The 19,220-nt window shown below is 41.1% G+C and overlaps 1 protein-coding gene across 7 annotated transcripts in view; it reads right to left on the bottom strand.

Annotated features, from left to right (window-relative positions):
- PIK3R4 (phosphoinositide-3-kinase regulatory subunit 4) overlaps nucleotides 1-18,624 on the bottom strand; it is an 81,757-nt gene extending 63,133 nt beyond the window's left edge. For 3 of the 7 annotated variants that reach the window (XR_008381756.1, XM_053599894.1, XM_053599899.1), the window contains exons 1-2: nucleotides 18,460-18,584; nucleotides 16,745-17,514 (exon numbers count right to left, since the gene is read on the bottom strand). Coding sequence is in view for 6 of the 7 variants with exons in the window: in XM_053599894.1 (XP_053455869.1) it covers nucleotides 16,745-17,514; nucleotides 18,460-18,461 (772 nt within the window). In the remaining variant the exon portion in view is untranslated. Of the gene's footprint in view, nucleotides 1-16,744; nucleotides 17,515-18,459 lie in introns of all 7 variants that reach the window. The other 4 variants (XM_053599898.1, XM_053599896.1, XM_053599895.1 and 1 more) reach the window with 4 other exon arrangements.
- Nucleotides 18,625-19,220: the final 596 nt, after the last annotated feature.

The following is a 19,220-nucleotide window of genomic DNA, read 5'->3' as shown; positions in this document are numbered from 1 at the left end:
ATAGGATGAAGGGAGTAGTGAATTTTTTTTCAAAGTCAAGGGAAGATTTTCATTTTCTTTTCTTTTTTTTATATTAAATCATAGCTGGGTACATTAATGCAATCATGGGGTACAATGTGCTGGTTTTATATACAATTTGAAATGTTTTCATCAAACTGGTTAACATAGCCTTCATGGCATTTTCTTAGTTATTTTGTTAAGATATTTATATTCTACACCTGGGAAATTTCACATGTACGAGGTGTGGGGGGGGGGGGCGGAGACAAGATGGCTGACTGAAGCCAGGTCTCCACAGAAGCTCCCTGTCCAGAAGGAGAGTTAAAGGACAGAAATTTAGAAATAACCAGGCAGATTAGAGCTGCGCCAAGAGAGAAGGTTGAAGAATGCACATCAACCCTGCTCAGGCAAGCTGCGACACCAAGCATACAAACAAAAGGTACAAAATCCATCACCAAGCAGACAGGAGTCCCCTCCCCCATGAGAATGGCTCGGAGTACCTAATAAATAAACGAACAGAGTTCAAAAGTCCTCCCATTATACTCCACAGGAGACACCCTCTAAAAACTGGACCTACTTCCCCCACTAGGGTGCCATGGCCCTCTCCTGCCAGGCATAAAACTGTGTAAAACTGTATATATTCTCTACCTGCAATTCTGAGCTCCCAGCACTCCCCTCCACTCTCACTCTCTGGTATGGAGGCCTGTCCCCCAGGAGTCCAGATTCATGGGTGATTTCTCGAGGGGTGTGGACAGGGCCTGGACTGCAGCTGGTCAGTGCTGATTCTGGAGTGAGGAGAGGACAGTCGGCTGAGAGGGAACCATGCGGGAGCGGCGGTGCCCCAAGGCACAAAGCAGCAGCCATTTTTGGCAACAATAGGGCTGACCCCTGGATATTCTGGAGTCACACCTCCTTGTCTCTCTGGGCAACCAGAGGAAGCCGGGCATCTTCTCAGGTGGCAACCACTGGCAAAAAAGATCTGGGACAGAAACGCAGGCCCCATGAGTAAAGGGTTTGCCTGAGGCAGTACTGGCCTGGCTGGAGCACAGGGATTAGAAAATGCACGCACAGTGCTGGTTCATTTTACTGAGCCTAAGACACACCCGGCCCTCAGGGAATCATCAGCCTAGACTAAGGAGGACAGGAGGCTAGAACTGACAGCTAACCGTGCTGCAAATACAAATCTGCAGCAGCAAAGACAGGTCCTGAGATGCAGGTTCTGTGAACTCAAAACAGCTTCTCTTCTGCAGGGGAATTTAGCTGGGACAGAAACAAATTCCACAAAGCTGGTCTGTTCAGTCAGTAACATCAATCAGGGGCAGGGCTGGAACTGAGTGAACACACCCAGCCTCCGTCAAGGGCCCAAGGTTGTCATGCCTCACTTCCCCCTTCCGGACAGAGGCAGACAGCAGCAGCCTAGCTGAGACATAGATCTCCTAGTGATTCAGGCAGGTGCAAACCCCTGGAGTATCTGCTCATTAGCGGCAACTGGGTCACAGCCCTGCAAGGATATCAGTGACTGGGTGTGACAGAGGTGCAAGGTGGGGAAGGAGGTATCAACCTTTCCAGACTAATCTATTTGCTGGGTGGCTCCTCCTGACCTCACAGAGAAAGTCATAATTGAGTTGTCAGCAGACTTCTGTGATCTAGTTGCCAGAGATCTTTTAAAATCTTCAACCTAAGACAGGTGCTGACTGAGACAACTCATTTGGACCTTTTGAACTGAGCCAATTGCCCGAGGACTACCCAAGTGGTGCCCTGGGTGTGTGGTTGTAGGAAGGTTTGATTTTCCTTTTCCAATTGTTGCCTGCAGGGGGCAGGGTGACTTAATTGCTGGTATTTCTCCACAGCTGACACTTCAACCCAGAGTAACTGTTTCACTAGGGTCAGAGAGAGACCAGCTGAAAACAAGAAAGAGGCACTTAGCCCCACCATACCAAAAAGGTCCCCAGTTCCTCAGGCCATAGCACTGTAGGGGTCCTCAGCAAAGCTCCAGGGGAAAAGTCAAATGGTGTAAAATAATCATGGGGCAGAATAAGAATATAATCATGGGGAAAAACTCTAGTAACATGCATAACCAGAGTAGATCAACCCCCCCGCCCCAAGGAAAGATATGGCAGATGTAACTGAAGATCCCATTCATAAACAGATGACAAAGATGTCAGAAATCAAATTCAGAATTTGGATTGCAAACAAGATTAATAGAATGTAAGAAAATTTGGAATTAGAAATTCGAGGAGCAATTCAAAAGTTGGAATTAGAAATTCGAAGAGAAATTCAAAAGTTGTCTCAAGAATTCAACGAATTTAAAGACAAAAGCACCAAAGATTTTGACACACTGAAGCAAGAATTCGCAGTCCTCAAAGATCTGAAAAATACAGTACAATCCCTCAGTAACAGAGTGGAGCAAGCAGAAGAAAAAATTTCTGACACGGAAGACAAAGCTTTTAAATGCTCCCAAATTCTCAAAGAGGAAGAGAAAGTGAGAGCAAAAACAGATCATTTTCTCAGACAGCTCTGGGATAATTCGAAGAAGGCTAATATCTGCCTCATTGGAAAGCCTGAAAGCGATGAAGTGGCTTCACAAGGCACAGAGGCCCTTCTCCATGAAATTATGAAAGAGAATTTTCCAGACATGCCAAGAAATTCTGAAATTCAGATAGCAGACAATTTCAGAACCCCAGCACGACTCAACCCGAATAAGACATCCCCCAGGCACATCATAATTAACTTCACTAAAATGAATATGAAGCAGAAAATTCTGAAGTAGCCAGACGTAAGAAATCCATTACCTACAAAGGGAAGAATATTAGAATGACTACAGATCTCTCTGCTGAAACTTTTCAAGCCAGAAGAGGATGGTCAGCGACTTTTAATCTCCTAAAACAAAATAACTTTCAACTCTGGATCCTGTGTCCAGCTAAACTGAGTTTCATTTATGATTGAGAAATAAAATACTTTAATGACATTCACATGTTGAAGAAATTTGCCATAACCAAACAGGCTCTTCAGGATATTCTAAAACCTATCCTCCATAATGACCAGCCCAATCCTCTACCACAAAAGTAAACTCACTCAAAAACTTTTGATCAAACTCCAACTTCCACAGTGGCAAAAGGATAAAAAATGTCCACTGGACTTTCGAAAAGCTCCATACCCAAAATTTTACAAGACTTATCAATATTCTCCATTAATGTAAAAGGCATAAACTGTCCTCTAAAGAGGCACAGGTAGGCTGACTGGAAACAAAAACTCAGGCGAGATATTTCCTGCATACAAGAATATCATCTTACCTTAAAACATAAACATACACTCAGGGTGAAAGGATGGTTGTCCACATTTCAGGCAAATGGAAATCAGAAAAAAGCAGGTGTTGCAATAGGATTTAAACCAACAAAAGTAAGGAAGGATAAGAATGGTCACTTCATATTTGTTAAGGCTAATACTCAATATGATGAGATTTCAATTATTAATATTTATGCATCCAACCAGAATGCACTTCAATTGAAAAGAGAAACTCTAACAGACAAGAGCAACTTGATTTCCTCCAGCTCCATTATAGTCGGAGATTTTAACACTCCTTTGGCAGTGTTGGATAGACCCTCCAATAAGAAGCTGAGCAAAGAAATTTTAGATTTAAACATAAACATTCAACATTTGGATTTACCAGACATCTACAGAATATTTCATCCCAACAAAACTGAATACACATACTTCTCATAATCCCACGGAACATACTTCAAAATCGATCACATCTTAGGTCACAAGTCTAACCTCAGTAAATTTAAAGCAATAGAAATTATTCCTTGCATCTTCTCAGACCACCATGGAATAAAAGTTGAACTCAGTACCAAAAGGAATCTGCATACTCAGACAAAAACATGGAAGATGAATAACATGTTGATTGATAGCTGGGTCATATGTGAGATAAAGAAGGAGATTGCCAAATTTCTGGAACAAAATGACATAAAGACACGAATTATCAGAACCTCTGGGATACCAGAAAAGGCACTCCTAAGAGGGAAATTTATACCACTGCAAGCCTTCCTCAGGAGAACAGAAAGAGAGGTAGTTAACAACTTAATAGGACATTCCAGGCAACTAGAAAAGAAAGAACATTCCAACCCAAAACCCAGTAGAAGAAAACAAACCAAAATTACAGCAGAATAAAATGAAATTGAAAACACAAGAATTATACAACAGATCAATAAATCAAAAAGTTGGTTTTTTGAAAAGGTCAATAAAATAGATAAACCTTTGGCTAACCTAACTGAGAAAAAAAAGAATAAAATCTCTAATTTCATCAATCAGAAATGACAAAGATGAAATAACAACAGATTCCTCAGAAATTAAAAAAAAACCTTAATGAATATTACAAGAAACTTTATTCTCAGAAATATGAAAATCTGAAGGAAATTGACCAATACTTAGAAGCACATAACCTTCCTAGACTTAGCCAGAATCAAGTGGAAATGTTGAGCAGGCCGATATCAAGTTCTGAAATAGCATCAACCATACAAAATCTCCCAAAAAAAAAAAGCCCGGGACCAGATGGCTTCACATCAGAATTCTATCAAACCTTTAAAGAGGAACTAGTACCTATATTACTCAACCTATTCCAACATATAGAAAGAGAAGGAAGACTACCCAACACGTTCTATGAAGCAAATATCACCCTGATCCCCAAACCAGGAAAAGACCCAACAAGAAAAGAAAATATAGACCAATATCACTAAAGAATATAGATGCAAAGATATTCAACAAGATCCTAACAGACAGAATCCAGCAACACATCAAACAAATTATACATCATGATCAACTCAGTTTTATCCCAGGGTCTCAAGGTTCAATACACATAAATCTATAAATATAATTCAGCACATAAACAAATTAAAAAATAAAGACCATATGATTCTCTCAAATGATGCAGAAAAAGCCTTTGATAATATCCAGCATCCCTTCATGATCAGAAGACTTAAGAAAAATGGTATAGAAGGGACATTTCTTAAACAGAGGCCATCTATAGCAAACCCACAACCAATATCATATTAAATGGAGTTAAATTGAAATCGGGGGAGGAGACAAGATGGCTGACTGAGGCCAGCTTTCCACAGAGGCTCCCGTTCAGAAGGAGAGTTAAAGGACAAAAATTCAGCAAGTAACCTGGTGGATTTGAGCTGCACTAAGAGAGAAGGTTGTAGAACGCACGTCAACACCGCTGAGGTGAGCTGCGACCACAAGGATACAAACAAAAGGTACAAAATCCATCACCAAGCGGACGGGAGTCCCCTCCCCCATGAGAATGGCTCAGAGTGCCCCACAAACAACCGGGCAGAGTTCAAAGGTCCTCCCACTACACTCCACGGGACAGACCCTCTAAAAACTGGACCTACCTCCCCTACTAGGGTTCCACGGCATCCTCCTGCCAGGCATAAAACTGTATAAACTGTATATAGTCTCTACCTGGAACTCTGAGCTCCCAGCGCTCCCCTTCACTCACCCTGGGGTCTGGAGGCCAGTCCCATTCGTTCGGCGGAAAGGGGACTGCACCAGAGTGGCAGTTCCCTGAGGCACGGTGCGACAGCCGTCTTTTGGTGACAATACGGCCAGGCATAAAACTGTGTAAAGCTGTGTGTGTTCTCTGGCCGCAACCCCAGGCTTCCAGTGCTCCCGGCGCTCCCCTCTGCTCTCGCTCCAGGGTCTGGAGGCCTGTCCCCCAGGGGTCCAGACTCTTAGGCAATTGCTCGAGGGGTGTAGACAGTGCTGGGCTGCAGCCGGTCGGTGCAGACTCTGGGATATGGGAGCGGAGAGAGGACGGTTGGCCGGAGGGGAGCTACACCAGAGCAACAGTTGCCTGAGCCATAAGGCAGCAGCCCTCTTTTGCTAGCAATACGGCTCACTACAGAATATTCTGAAGCCACACACCCTGTCTCCCTGGGCAACCAGAGACTCTAAGTTTGCCTGAGGCAACTCCAACTTGCAAACCAGGGAAACTCCCAGGGCGGGACTGACCCAGAGGTCCGCTTTACTAAACCTAAGATGCACCTGGCCCTCAGGAGATAGTCAGCCTATAGACAATACAAGAGCAAAGACAAGCTGATTTGGAACTCAATTCAGCTTCTCTTCTGCAGGGGAAACGCAGAGTTGTTCTGTTCTGTTCTGTCAGTAACATTAATCAGGGACGAGACTGGACCTGAGTGAAAACCCCTCAACCTTCATCTAGCGCCCGAGGTTGTCAGGCCTCCCCTCCTCCTGCTGGAGAGAGGCAGAGCGCAGCGGCCTGGCAGACTTCCTTGTGATTCAGGCAGGTACAAACTCCTGGAGTACCGATTCACTACAGGCAACTGGGTCAGCCCACTGCAGGGCTATCAGTGACTGGGTGTGAAGTGCTGCAAGGTGGGGAAGGAGGCAGCAACCTTCCCAGACTGATTTATAGGCTGGGTGGCTTCTCCTGACTCCACGCAGCAATGGAGCAAGCCACACCAGAGTAGTCACCAGACCTCTGTGATCTAGTTCCCAGAGACCTTTTAAAACTCTAATCCGAGACAGGTGCAGACTGAGACAATTGATTTGGACTTTTTGAACTGAACCAATCGCCTGAGGACAAATCAGGTGGTGCCCTGGGTGCACGGTGGTAGGAAGGTTTGATTTTTCTTTTCCAATTGTTTGCCAGTGGGGGGTGGGGTGACGTAATTGCTGATATTTCTCCACAGGTGAGACTTCAATCCAAAGTATCTGTTTCACTAGGGTGGAACAGAAACCAGCTGAAAACAAGGCAGAACCATTTAGCCCCACCACACCAGACAGGGCCCCAGTTTCTCAGGCCACAACACTGTACGGGCCCTCGACAAAGCCCCAGGGGAAAAAATCAGAGGGAGTAAAACAACCATGGGGCGGAATCAGCAGAAAAACTCTGGTAACATGAATAACCAGAATAGATCAACCCCCCCAAGGAAAGATACGGCAGATGCAATTGAAGATCCCATTCATAATCAACTGGCTGAGATGTCAGAAATCGAATTCAGAATTTGGATTGGAGACAAGATTAACAAAGTGGAATTAGGAATTCGAGGAGAAATTCAAAAGTTGTCTCAAGAATTTAACAAATTTAAAGACAAAACCACCAAAGACTTAGACACACTGAAGCAAGAATTTGCAGCCCTCAAAGATATGAAAAATACAGTAGAATCCCTCAGTAACAGAATGAAGCAAGCAGAAGAAAGGATTTCTGACATCAAAAATAAAGCCTTTGAACGCTCCCAAACTCTCAAAGAGGAAGAGAAATGGAGAGCAAAAACAGATCACTCTCTCAGAGAGCTCTGGGATAATTCGAAGAAGGCGAATATCTGAATCATAGGAGTTCTAGAAACAGATGAAGTGGCCTCTGTGCCCAGCATGAAATTATGAAAGAGAATTTTCCAGACATGCCTAGAGATTCTGAAATTCAGATAGCAGACAGCTTCAGAACCCCAGCACGACTCAACTCCAATCAGACCTCCCCAAGGCATATCATAATTAACTTCACTAAGGTTAATATAAAGGAGAAAATCCTCAAAGCTGCCAAGAGAAAGAAAACCATTACCTTCAAAGGGAAGAATATTAGAATGACTTCAGATCTCTCTGCTGAAACTTTTCAAGCCAGAAGAGGGTGGTCACCGACTTTTAATCTCCTAAATCAAAATAACTTTCAACCCCGGATCTTGTATCCAGCTAAACTGACTTTCATTTATGATGGAGAAATTAAATACTTTAATGACATGCATATGTTGAAGAAATTTGCTATAACCAAACCAGCTCTTCAGGATATTCTCAGACCTATCCTCCATAATGACCAACCCAATCCTATACCACAAAAGTAAACTCACTCAGAAACTTCGGATCAAACTCCAATTTCCACACTTGCGAAAGTTTCATTTCATTTCATTTCATTTCATTCACTGGCGAAAGTTTCATTTATGATGGAGAAATTAAATACTTTAATGACATGCATATGTTGAAGAAATTTGCCATAATCAAACCAGCTCTTCAGGATATTCTCAGACCTATCCTCCATAATGACCAACCCAATCCTATACCACAAAAGTAAACTCACTCAGAAACTTCGGATCAAACTCCAATTTCCACACTTGCGAAAGTTTCATTTCATTTCATTTCATTTCATTCACTGGCGAAAGTTTCATTTATGATGGAGAAATTAAATACTTTAATGACATGCATATGTTGAAGAAATTTGTCATAATCAAACCAGCTCTTCAGGATATTCTCAGACCTATCCTCCATAAAGACCAACCCAATCCTATACCACAAAAGTAAACTCACTCAGAAACTTCGGATCAAACTCCAATTTCCACACTGGCGAAAGGATTAAAAATGTCCACTGGACCTTTGAAAAACTCGATACCCAAAATTCCACCAGACTTATCAATACTCTCCATCAATGTGAATGGCTTAAACTGTCCTCTAAAGAGGCATAGGTTAGCTGACTGGATACAAAAACTCAAGCCAGATATTTGTTGCATACAAGAGTCACATCTCAACTTAAAAGACAAATACAGACTCAGGGTGAAAGGATGGTCATCCATATTTCAGGCAAATGGTAATCAGAAAAAAGCAGGTGTTGCAGTTTTATTTGCAGATACAATAGGCTTTAAACCAACAAAAGTAAGGAAGGACAAGAATGGTCACTTCATATTTGTTATGTAATACTCACTATGATGAGATCTCAATTATTAATATCTATGCACCCAACCAGAATGCACCTCAATTTATAAGAGAAATTCTAACAGACATGAGCAACTTCATTTCCTCCAGCTCCATAATCGTCGGAGATTTCAACACTCCTTTGGCAGTGTTGGATTGATCCTCCAACAACAAGCTGAGCAAAGAAATCTTAGATTTAAACCTAACCATCCAACATTTGGATTTAGCAGACATTTACAGAACATTTCATCCCAACAAAACTGAATACACATACTTCTCATCAGCCCATGGAACTTACTCCAAAATCAATCACATCTTAGGTCACAAGTCTAACCTCAGTAAATTTAAAGGAATAGAAATTATTCCATGCATCTTCTCAGACCACCATGGAATAAAACTTGAGCTGAGTAACAACAGGAATCTGCATACTCATACAAAAACATGGAAGTTAAATAACCTTATGCTGAATGATAGCTGGGTCAGAGATGAGATTAAGAAAGAAATCGCCAATTTTTTGGAACAAAACAACAATGAAGACACGAACTATCAGAACCTCTGGGACACCGCAAAGGCAGTTCTAAGAGGGAAATTTATAACACTGCAAGCCTTCCTCAAGAGAACGGAAAGAGAGGAAGTTAACAACTTAATGGGACATCTCAAGCAACTGGAAAAGGAAGAATATTCCAACCCCAAACCCAGTAGAAGAAAAGAAATAACCAAAATTAGAGCAGAATTAAATGAAATTGAAAACAAAAGAATAATAAAACAGATCAATAAATCAAAAAGCTGATTTTTAGAAAAGGTCAATAAAATAGATAAACCTTTGGCCAACCTAATCAGGAAAAAAAGAGTAAAATCTCTAATCTCATCAATCAGAAACAACAAAGACGAAATAACAACAGACTCCTCAGAAATCAAAAAAATCCTTAATGAATATTACAAGAAACTTTATTCTCAGAAATATGAAAATCCGAAGGAAATTGACCAATACTTGGAAGCACGTCACCTTCCAAGACTTAGCCAGAATCAAGTGGAAATGTTGAACAGGCCCATATCAAGTTCGGAAATAGCATCAACCATACAAAACCTCCCTAAAAAGAAAAGCCCGGGACCAGATGGTTTCACGTCTGAATTCTACCAAACCTTTAAAGAGGAATTAGTACCTATATTACTTAACCTGTTCCAAAATGTAGAAAAAGAAGGAAGACTACCCAACACGTTCTATGAAGCAAACATCACCCGGATCCCCAAACCAGGGCAAAACCCAACAAGAAAAGAAAATTATACACCAATATCACTAATAAATATAGATGCAAAAATATTCAACAAGATCCTAACAAACAGAATCCAGCAACACATCAAACAAATTATACATCATGACCAAGTCGGTTTTATCCCAGGGTCTCAAGGCTGGTTCAATATACGTAAATCTATAAATGTAATCCAGCACATAAACAAATTAAAAAACAAAGACCATATGATTCTCTCAATCTATGCAGAAAAAGCTTTTGATAATATCCAGCATCCCTTCATGATCAGAACACTTAAGAAAATCGGTATAGAAGGGACATTTCTTAAACTGATAGAGACCATCTACAGCAAACCTACAGCCAATATCATATTGAATGGAGTTAAATTCGAATCATTTCCACTCAGAGCAGGAACAAGGCTACCCATTGTCTCCATTGCTTTTTAACATTGTAATGGAAGTTTTAGCCACTGCAATTAGGGAAGAGAAGGCGATCAAGGGTATCCATATAGGGTCAGAAGACATCAAACTTTCACTCTTCGCGGATGATATGATAGTATATCTGGAAAACACTAGGGACTCTACTACAAAACTCTTAGAAGTGATCAAGGAATACAGCAGCGTCTCAGGTTACAAAATCAACCTTCATAAATCGGTAGCCTTTATATATACCAACAACAGTTAAGTTGAAAAAACAGTTAAGGACTCTATCCCATACACAGTAGTACCAAAGAAGATGAAATATTTGGGAATTTATCTAACAAAGGACGTGAAAGATCTCTATAAAGAGAACTATGAAACTCTATGAAAAAAAATAGCTGAAAATATTAACAAATGGAAAAACATACCATGCTCATGCCTGGGAAGAATCAACATAGTTAAAATGTCTATACTACCCAAAGCAATATATAATTTCAATGTAATCCCTATTAAAGCTCCACTATCATACTTTAAAGATCTTGAAAAAACAATACTTCGTTTTATATGGAATCAGAAAAAACCTCGAATAGCCAAGACATTACTCAGAAATAAAAACAAAGCAGGAGGAATTACGCTACCAGACCTCAGACTATACTACAAATCAATAGTGATCAAAATAGCATGGTATTGGCACAAAAACAGAGAGGTAGATGTCTGGAATAGAATAGAGAATCAAGAGATGAACCCAAATACTTACCGTTATTTAATCTTTGACAAGCCAATTAAAAACATTCAGTGGGGAAAAGATTCCCTATTTGACAAATGGTGCTGGGTGAACTGGCTGGCAACCTGTAAAAGACTGAAAGTGGACCCACACATTTCCCCATTAACTAAGATAGACTCTCACTGGATCAAAGATTTAAACTTAAGACATGAAACTATAAAAATACTAGAGGAGAGTGCAGGGAAAACCCTTGAAGAAACCAGGATGGGTGAGTATTTCATGAGGAGGACCCCCGGGCAATTGAAGTAGCTTCAAAAATACACTACTGGGACTTGAGCAAACTAAAAAGCTTCTGCACAGCCAAGAACACAGTAAGTAGAGCAAGCAAACAGCCCTCAGAATGGGAGAAGATATTTGCAGGTTATGTCTCCGACAAAGGTTTAATAACCAGAATCCACAGAGAACTCAAATGCATTAGCAAGAATAGAACAAGGGATCCCATCACAGGCTGGGCAAGGGATTTGAAGAGAAACTTGTCTGAAGAAGACAGGCATGCGGCCTTCAGACATATGAAAAAATGCTCATCATCTTTAATCATCGGAGAAATGCAAATCAAAACTACTTTGAGATATCATCTAACTGCAGTAAGACTAGCCTATATCACAAAATCCCAAGACCAGAGATGTTGGCGCAGATGTGGAGAAAAGGGAACACTTTTGCACTGCTGGGGGGAATGCAAATTAATACATTCCTTCTGGAAAGAGATCTAAAAATAGATCTGCCATGCAATCCTGTAATTCCTCTACTGGGCATATACGCAGAAGACCAAAAATCACATCATAACGAAGATATTTGTACCAGAATGTTTACTGCACCCCAATTCATAATTGCTAAGTCATGAAAGAAGCCCAGGTGCCCTTCGATTCACGAATGGATTAATAAATTGTGGTATATGTACACCATGGAATATTATGCAGCCTTAAAGAAAGATGGAGACTTTACCTCTTTCATGTTTACATGGATGCATCTGGAACATATTCTTCTTAGTAAAGTATCTCAAGAATGGAAGAGAAAGTACCCAATGTACTCAGCCCTACTATGAGACTAATTTAGGGTTTTCACATGAAAGCTATAACCCAGTTACAACCTAAGAATAGGGGGAAGGGGGAAAGGGAGGGTAGGGAGGGAGGAGGTGGGTAGAGGGAAGGGGATTGGTGGGATTACACCAGCAGTGCATCTTACAAGGGTATATGTGAATGGAGTTAAATTGAAATCATTTCCACTTAGATCAGGAACCAGGCAAGGTTGCCCATTGTCTCCATTACTCTTTAACATTGTAATGGAAGTTTCAGCCACTGCAATTAGGAAAGAAAAGGCGATCAAGGGTCTCTATATAGGATCAGAAGAGATCAAACTTTCGCTCTTCAAAGATATGATCGTATATCTGGAAAACACCAGAGATTCTACTACAAAACTGTCAGAAGTGATCAAGAAATACAGCAGTGTCTCACATTACAAAATCAACATTCATAAATCAGTAGCCTTTATATATACCAACAATAGTCAAGCCAAAAAAACAGTCAAGGACTCTATTCCACTCACAGTAGTGCCAAAGAAGATGAAATATTTGGGAGTTTATCTAATAAAGGACGTGAAAGATCTCTACAAAGAGAACTATGAAACTCTAAGAAAAGAAATAGCTGAAAATGCTAACAAATGGAAAAACATACCATGCTCATGGCCGGGAAGAATCAACATTGTTAAAATGTCTATACTACCCAAAGCAATATACAATTTTTTTTGCAGTTTTTGCCTGGGACCGGGTTTGAACCCACCACCTCCAGTATATGGGGCTGGCGTCCTACTCCTCTGAGCCACAGGCGCCACCCAGCAATATATAATTTTAATGCAATTCCTATTAAAGCTCCATTGTCATATTTTAAAGATCTTGAAAAATTAATACTTCATTTTATATGGAATCAGAAAAAAACCTCGAATAGCCAAAACATTACTCAGCAATAAAAAAAAGCAGGAGGAATCACGCTACCAGATCTGAGACTGTACTATAAATCCACAGTGATCAAAACAGCATGGTACTGGCACAAAAGCAGAGAAGTAGATGTCTGGAACAGAATAGAGAACCAAGAGATGAACCCAGCTACTTACTGTTATTTGATATTTGACAAGCCAATTAAAAACATTCAGTGGGGAAAAGATTCCCTATTTAACAAATGGTGCTGGGTAAACTGGGGGGCAACCTGTAGAAGATTGAAACTGGAACCACACCTTTCACCATTAACTAAGATAGACTCTCACTGGATAAAAGATTTAAACTTAAGATATGAAACCATAAAAATACTTGAAGAAAGTACAGGGAAAACTCTTGAAGGAATCGGCCTGGGTGAATATTTTATGAGAAGGACTCCCCAGGCAATTAAAGCAATTTCAAAAATAAACTACTGGGACCTGATCAAACTAAAAAGCTTCTGCACAGCCAAGAACATAGTAAGTAAAGCCAGCAGACAGCCTTCAGAATGGGAGAAAATATTTGCAGGTTATACCTCCGATAAAGGTCTAATAACCAGAATCCACAGAGAACTCAAACGTATTAGCAAGAAGAGAACACATGACCCCATCTCCGGGTGGGCAAGGGACTTGAAGAGAAACTTCTCTAAAGACAGACGCATGATCTACAAACACATGAAAAAAAGCTCATCATCCTTAATCATCAGAGAAATGCAAATCAAAACTACTTTGAGATATCACCTAACCCCAGTAAAAGTGGCCCACATAACAAAATCCCAAAACCAGAGATGTTGGCGTGGATGTGGAGAAAAGGGCACACTTCTACACTGCTGGTGGGAATGCATACTAATACGTTCCTTCTGGAAGGATGTTTGGAGAGTACTTAGAGACCTAAAAATAGACCTGCCATTCGATCCTATAATTCCTTTACTAGGTTTATACCCAGAAGACCAAAAGTCACAATATAACAAAGACATCTGTACCAGAATGTTTATTGCAGCCCAATTCATAATTGCTAAGTCATGGAAGAAGCCCAAGTGTCCATCGACCCACCAATGGACTAGCAAATTGTGGTACATGTATACCATGGAATATTATGCAGCCTTAAAGAAAGATGGAGACTTTACCTCTTTCATGTTTACATGGATGGAACTGGAACATATTCTTCTTAGCAAAGTATCTCGGGAATGGAAGAAAAAGTATCCAATGTACTCGGCCCTACTATGAAGCTAAATTATAGCTTTCACATGAAGGCTATGACCCAACTATAGCACAAGACTATGGGGAAAGGGCCAAGGAAGGGGAAGGGAGGGGGGAGGTTTTGGTGGAAGGAGGGTAATGGAATGGGGCCACATCTACCGTGCATCTTAGAATGGATACAGGCAAAACTTACTAATGCAGAATACAAATGCCTACATACAGTAACTAAGAAAATGCCATGAAGGCTACGTTGAACAGTTTGATGAGATTATATTTCAGATTGTATATGAAACCTGCACATTGTACCCCTTGATTGCACTAATGTACACAGCTATGATTTAACAATAAAAATAAATTATTTTAAAAAAATAAAAAAGAAGTGAAAAAAATTAAACAGAAAAAAATAACGTTATAGAAAAGTAAGTTTAAAATGTAAAAATATTGTAGTTCAAGAAAAATGGAAGTAAGCTCAAGAAAAACTGAAGGACTCTGATGGGCTACATTTCTAACCCTGTTATACTGTATTTACAACCTGGAGCCTAACACCATCTAATCAAAAACATCCCTCAGCAATATCCTGGGACACAGATTAGTGTGCTGAATAGACCAATATAGGTACAATCCTATGTAACCATTATAATTCATTCCCCTAAATGAAAAACTCTTCTCCATTAATTATTTTACTTCTTCAATAATCTAAAATTTGACTCAATTTATGTTTTCTGGTAGCAAATCTACAAGTGAGAAAAAAATTAAGCCAAACCATGGCAAAATTTACCAAAAATGGCATTAATATCAGAGTTCTTTAGCCATTACTCAGAGTAACATGTTCAACCCACTTCTCTTCTCCATCTCAAAACTTCTTAGATAAACTGGAATCTATGGTCCAGCTTCATGTGGACGCTGAAATAATTTATATAAATGCATGGTACATTTTTCTAGGGAAAAACTCCATTGACTTCACTAAATTCTTTAACGGGGCCCAAAAAAGCTTAATTATCACTTTTCCACAAATTCCTCCTCACTACAATTACTATTTATTTCCTAATTACTCCCAAATGTTGGCTCAGCACCTGTAGCTTAGCAGCTAGGGTGCCAGCCACATACATTGGAACTGGCGGGTTCGAATCCAGCCCGGGACTGCCAAACAACGACGACAACTACAACCAAAAAACAACCAGGCAATGTGGTGGGTGCCTGTACTCCCAGCTACTTAGGAGACTGAGACAAGAGAATCGCTTACACCCAAGAGTTGGAGGTTGCTGTGAGCCGTGACGCCACAGCAGTCTACCCAGGGTGGCCTAGTGAGACTCTGTCTCAAAAAAAAAAAAGAAGAAAAAAATAACTCCCAAATCTCCATCCCCAATTCCTATGCACCAAACATTTACATATATCCAACTGCCTTGTGCACATCTCCTGCACACCCGCCAGAAGCCTCCAACTTACCCTAAAACAGACCTCATCATCTTCCCACCCTTCCCTGCCTATTCTTCCTCCTGTGTCTCCTATCTCAGGGACTAGCATTATCATCCACCTAGTCTCCCAAGTAGAGAGGGAAGTGTTCATGACTTGATCTACCAATCAATGACTATCACAAAGTCCTAACAATTCTATCTAACTTCTTAAGCATTACCACTTCTCTTAACTCCTTCCAACTCTGCCACAACCTTAAGCCAGTTACGACCTGGACTGTGACAGTTTTCTTCTTACTTCTTCTCCTGTCTCCAGTGTAGATCCCCTGCAATGCACTCTACATGTTACAACAGTTAGGCTAGACCCTTTCTGATCTGGGCCTTGCTTACTCCACATCCCATATACCAGATACACTAACCTACACGAAGTACCCTAATATATCAGTGCATCATACCCTGTTCTTTAAGCCTTTGGAAAGCAACATCCTCTGCTTGAAACAAACTACCTACCAAAGTTAACCCCCCTCCGATCGTTTTTAAGGTTTTAACTCAAATGTCATTCTTCTAAAGAGGACTTTCTCAACCCAGCCTCTCAAAACTCATCACCACCATAGAGATTAAGCATAGCACTCTATGTTCTATCACTACCACAACAAATAACACTACACTGAAATGTCCTTTTTCAATATGAAGTATCACATTAAAGTTGGAAGCATCTTGAAAGAGGGATGTATATTATCCGTCTATGTCCCTAGCACTCAGGACAGTGCCTGACACATAAAATAGAAGTAAACATTCAAATATTTCAAATGTTTGAAAGAAAAAAACTAATCCTTCCATTTTTCAGGAACTTAAACATGTCCAATGTAGGAATGCTGTATCTATCGGAAATAGTGTATGAGGACATACCAAGAAACTAATTCTTCAATGTCTGCTGACTAAAAAAAAAAACATTTCTATGTTTAACAGTTAAAATACAAACACATGCTCCTTAACGAACATGACCAGTTCAAATACCTGCTGAAAAGATGTCCATTGCTCTCTTCAGCTCTCCTCTTATTCTCTGATTGCTATTTAAGTCTACAAGTGGAGTTGAAGGATCTCTCATATATTCCAACTCGGTGGCAAACATTCCACCATCAACAAAACGTTCAGGAGCAATATAGCATGTTCTCCTTCGTGAAGTATCAAAGAAATAGTTGAAATCAGCTGGGTTGTCCTCTGGAAGATAAGTGGGTTTAAAACTTGCAAAATCAGTCAGAAGAACCCAGTTCCAACTGGTAACCATCACATTCTCAGTTTTGATGTCACCATGTCGAACTCCGGATTTGTGTGCTTGGTCCACAGCTGTCAGAATCTGGAAAGCAATCCAGCGCTTCTCGATGTTATTTAAAAATGGACGAGTACTGATTCGATCATACAGGTTGTCTCGTACATATTGCCTAAAGAGCATAGCTGCTTTCTCGGAGGCTTTTTCTGCTGCTTTCTGGAAAGGCAGACAGTTCTGTGCAGAATGAAGCCTGATTTTCAGTTCCTCCAGCTCTTGTTTATAGCTAGTTAAAGGCAATGTAGGATCCTGAATTGCAAAAACCTTCACAACCACCAGGCCTTCTCTGTGCTTTGCTCGAGCAACCTTAAAAAACCGAGTACTCCCCAGGCTTTTGTCATATTCAAAGTCATGAATATCTGAGAAATAACTCTCCACAGAAAGGATCTGGGAAGGTGCAATTCCAGCAAGCTGATTTCCCATAACGGCAAGTACCTCTGGGTAAGTAAGGATATAACACCTATTAACAAAAAAAAAAAAAAGAAAGAGAGAGAGAAAGAAAAAAGACAGGAAACAAAGATGCAATGACGCAATGAAACATAATGATTTGGTCTCTTCTGAAAAGATGCACCTTATTTCTCTTCCACTGAGGCATTGTACCTAACCTTCTGGGCAGCCTCTAAATTTCATACACATTTATCTAAAAAGATCTTGTTATTTTATGTAAGAATGCTTGTTATTTTACCTAATGTTATCTTACCTATCTAAGAATGCCTGTTATTTCCCGTCATCATTCTTAAGGCCACTTAGCCAAAAATATTAGAATGTGTATTTTCAGATATTTAAATTTAAAATACTGGCTCAGAGCCTGTAGCTCAAGCTGCTAAGGTGCCAGCCACATACACCAGAGGTGGCGGGTTCAAATCCAGCCAGGGCCTGCCAAACAACAACTACAACCAAAAACAGCCGGGTGTTGTGGCGGGCACCTGTAGTCCCAGCTACTTGGGAGGCGAGGCAAGAGAATCGCTTGAGCCCAGGAGTTTGAGGTCGCTCTGCACTGTGATACCATGGCACTCTAACCAGGGCGACAGCTTGTGGCTCTGTCTCAAAGTAAATAAACAAATAAATAAATAAATAAATTTAAAATATTAATGAGCCCTGATACATGTTCAGTACTGTACTTGGGACTATGAGAATCACAAAAGCACTCTATGACAAGCCCCTTCCAAGAGCCTGTAGTTTTATTCCAAGTAAGAAACAGACACGTTAAAAACTTAAAAGTGACTAAGAATCACCTAATATAAATATGTCATTCAATTCCTGAAAAACTTAAGCTAAAATTCCAAAAATCAGTTATCTCCCGGGCCCTCCTACACAGCTAAAGGGAGATGCAAACTTCTGTGGTCTGCAACAATGACAGCCAGAAACCCTTTCAGAGATGTTAAAGAAAACGAGACCAAAATACATACTTGTCAAATGCAGCCCAGGATCCTGCTAACTCAGGTTTTGCAGGAAATAAAAGCCACACATATACACTCACGGCCTTGCGTACACATAAACATTTACCCTAGGCCTCTGCAAAGTGTCAAGAATTGCTCGGTAGTTCACAATGAGGTTACGGGAGGCCACTTCAGGGCCGGGAGGGAAGTTGTCTCTGCGAGGGGTCTTCCTTCAAAAGCAGGAGGCGGGTGGTGGAAGAGGGGCGCAGAAATGTGCCAACTCCAGGAACTCTAGGCGACCGCGAAGAACTGGGAACGCTCTTGGACTGCACCTGCCAGCCCGAAGTCACACTGAAGACATTCCACAGTTATCCAGAGAATTGGCTCCTCCAGCCCCCTACCCTGTCCAGCACTGGGGGCCACGAGTCCCCGGGCTTCGTCTTCCTCCCGCGCGGATCGCTAGACCTTTCCGAGGCCTCCTCCAGGGCTTCACCCCCTCCCAGGAGGTAGGGCCCGGGAGACAGGTAAAGAAGGACAGTCCCAGAAAAACACTACTTATTCAGCGCCTGCAACCTGAGTAAACGCCAAACTCTCAGGAAAGCCGCCGGTCTGACCTCACTTCCTGTCGCGGAGAAGTGACGACAAAGAGTGAGCCTTGCGGAAGAGCAAGTCGGTTGCTAGGACACGGGGGAAGGGCGTGGTCTCGCTCAGAGACACTAGAGGAAAATAAAATGCTCTGACCGCGATCTATTTCCTGCCCTGGTCTTCTGCCTCTCATTCCCAAACG

Source organism: Nycticebus coucang, chromosome 8 (genome assembly GCF_027406575.1).
Source record: "Nycticebus coucang isolate mNycCou1 chromosome 8, mNycCou1.pri, whole genome shotgun sequence".
Classification (NCBI taxonomy): Eukaryota; Metazoa; Chordata; class Mammalia; order Primates; family Lorisidae; genus Nycticebus; species Nycticebus coucang.
This window is presented reverse-complemented; position numbering and strand designations above follow the sequence as displayed.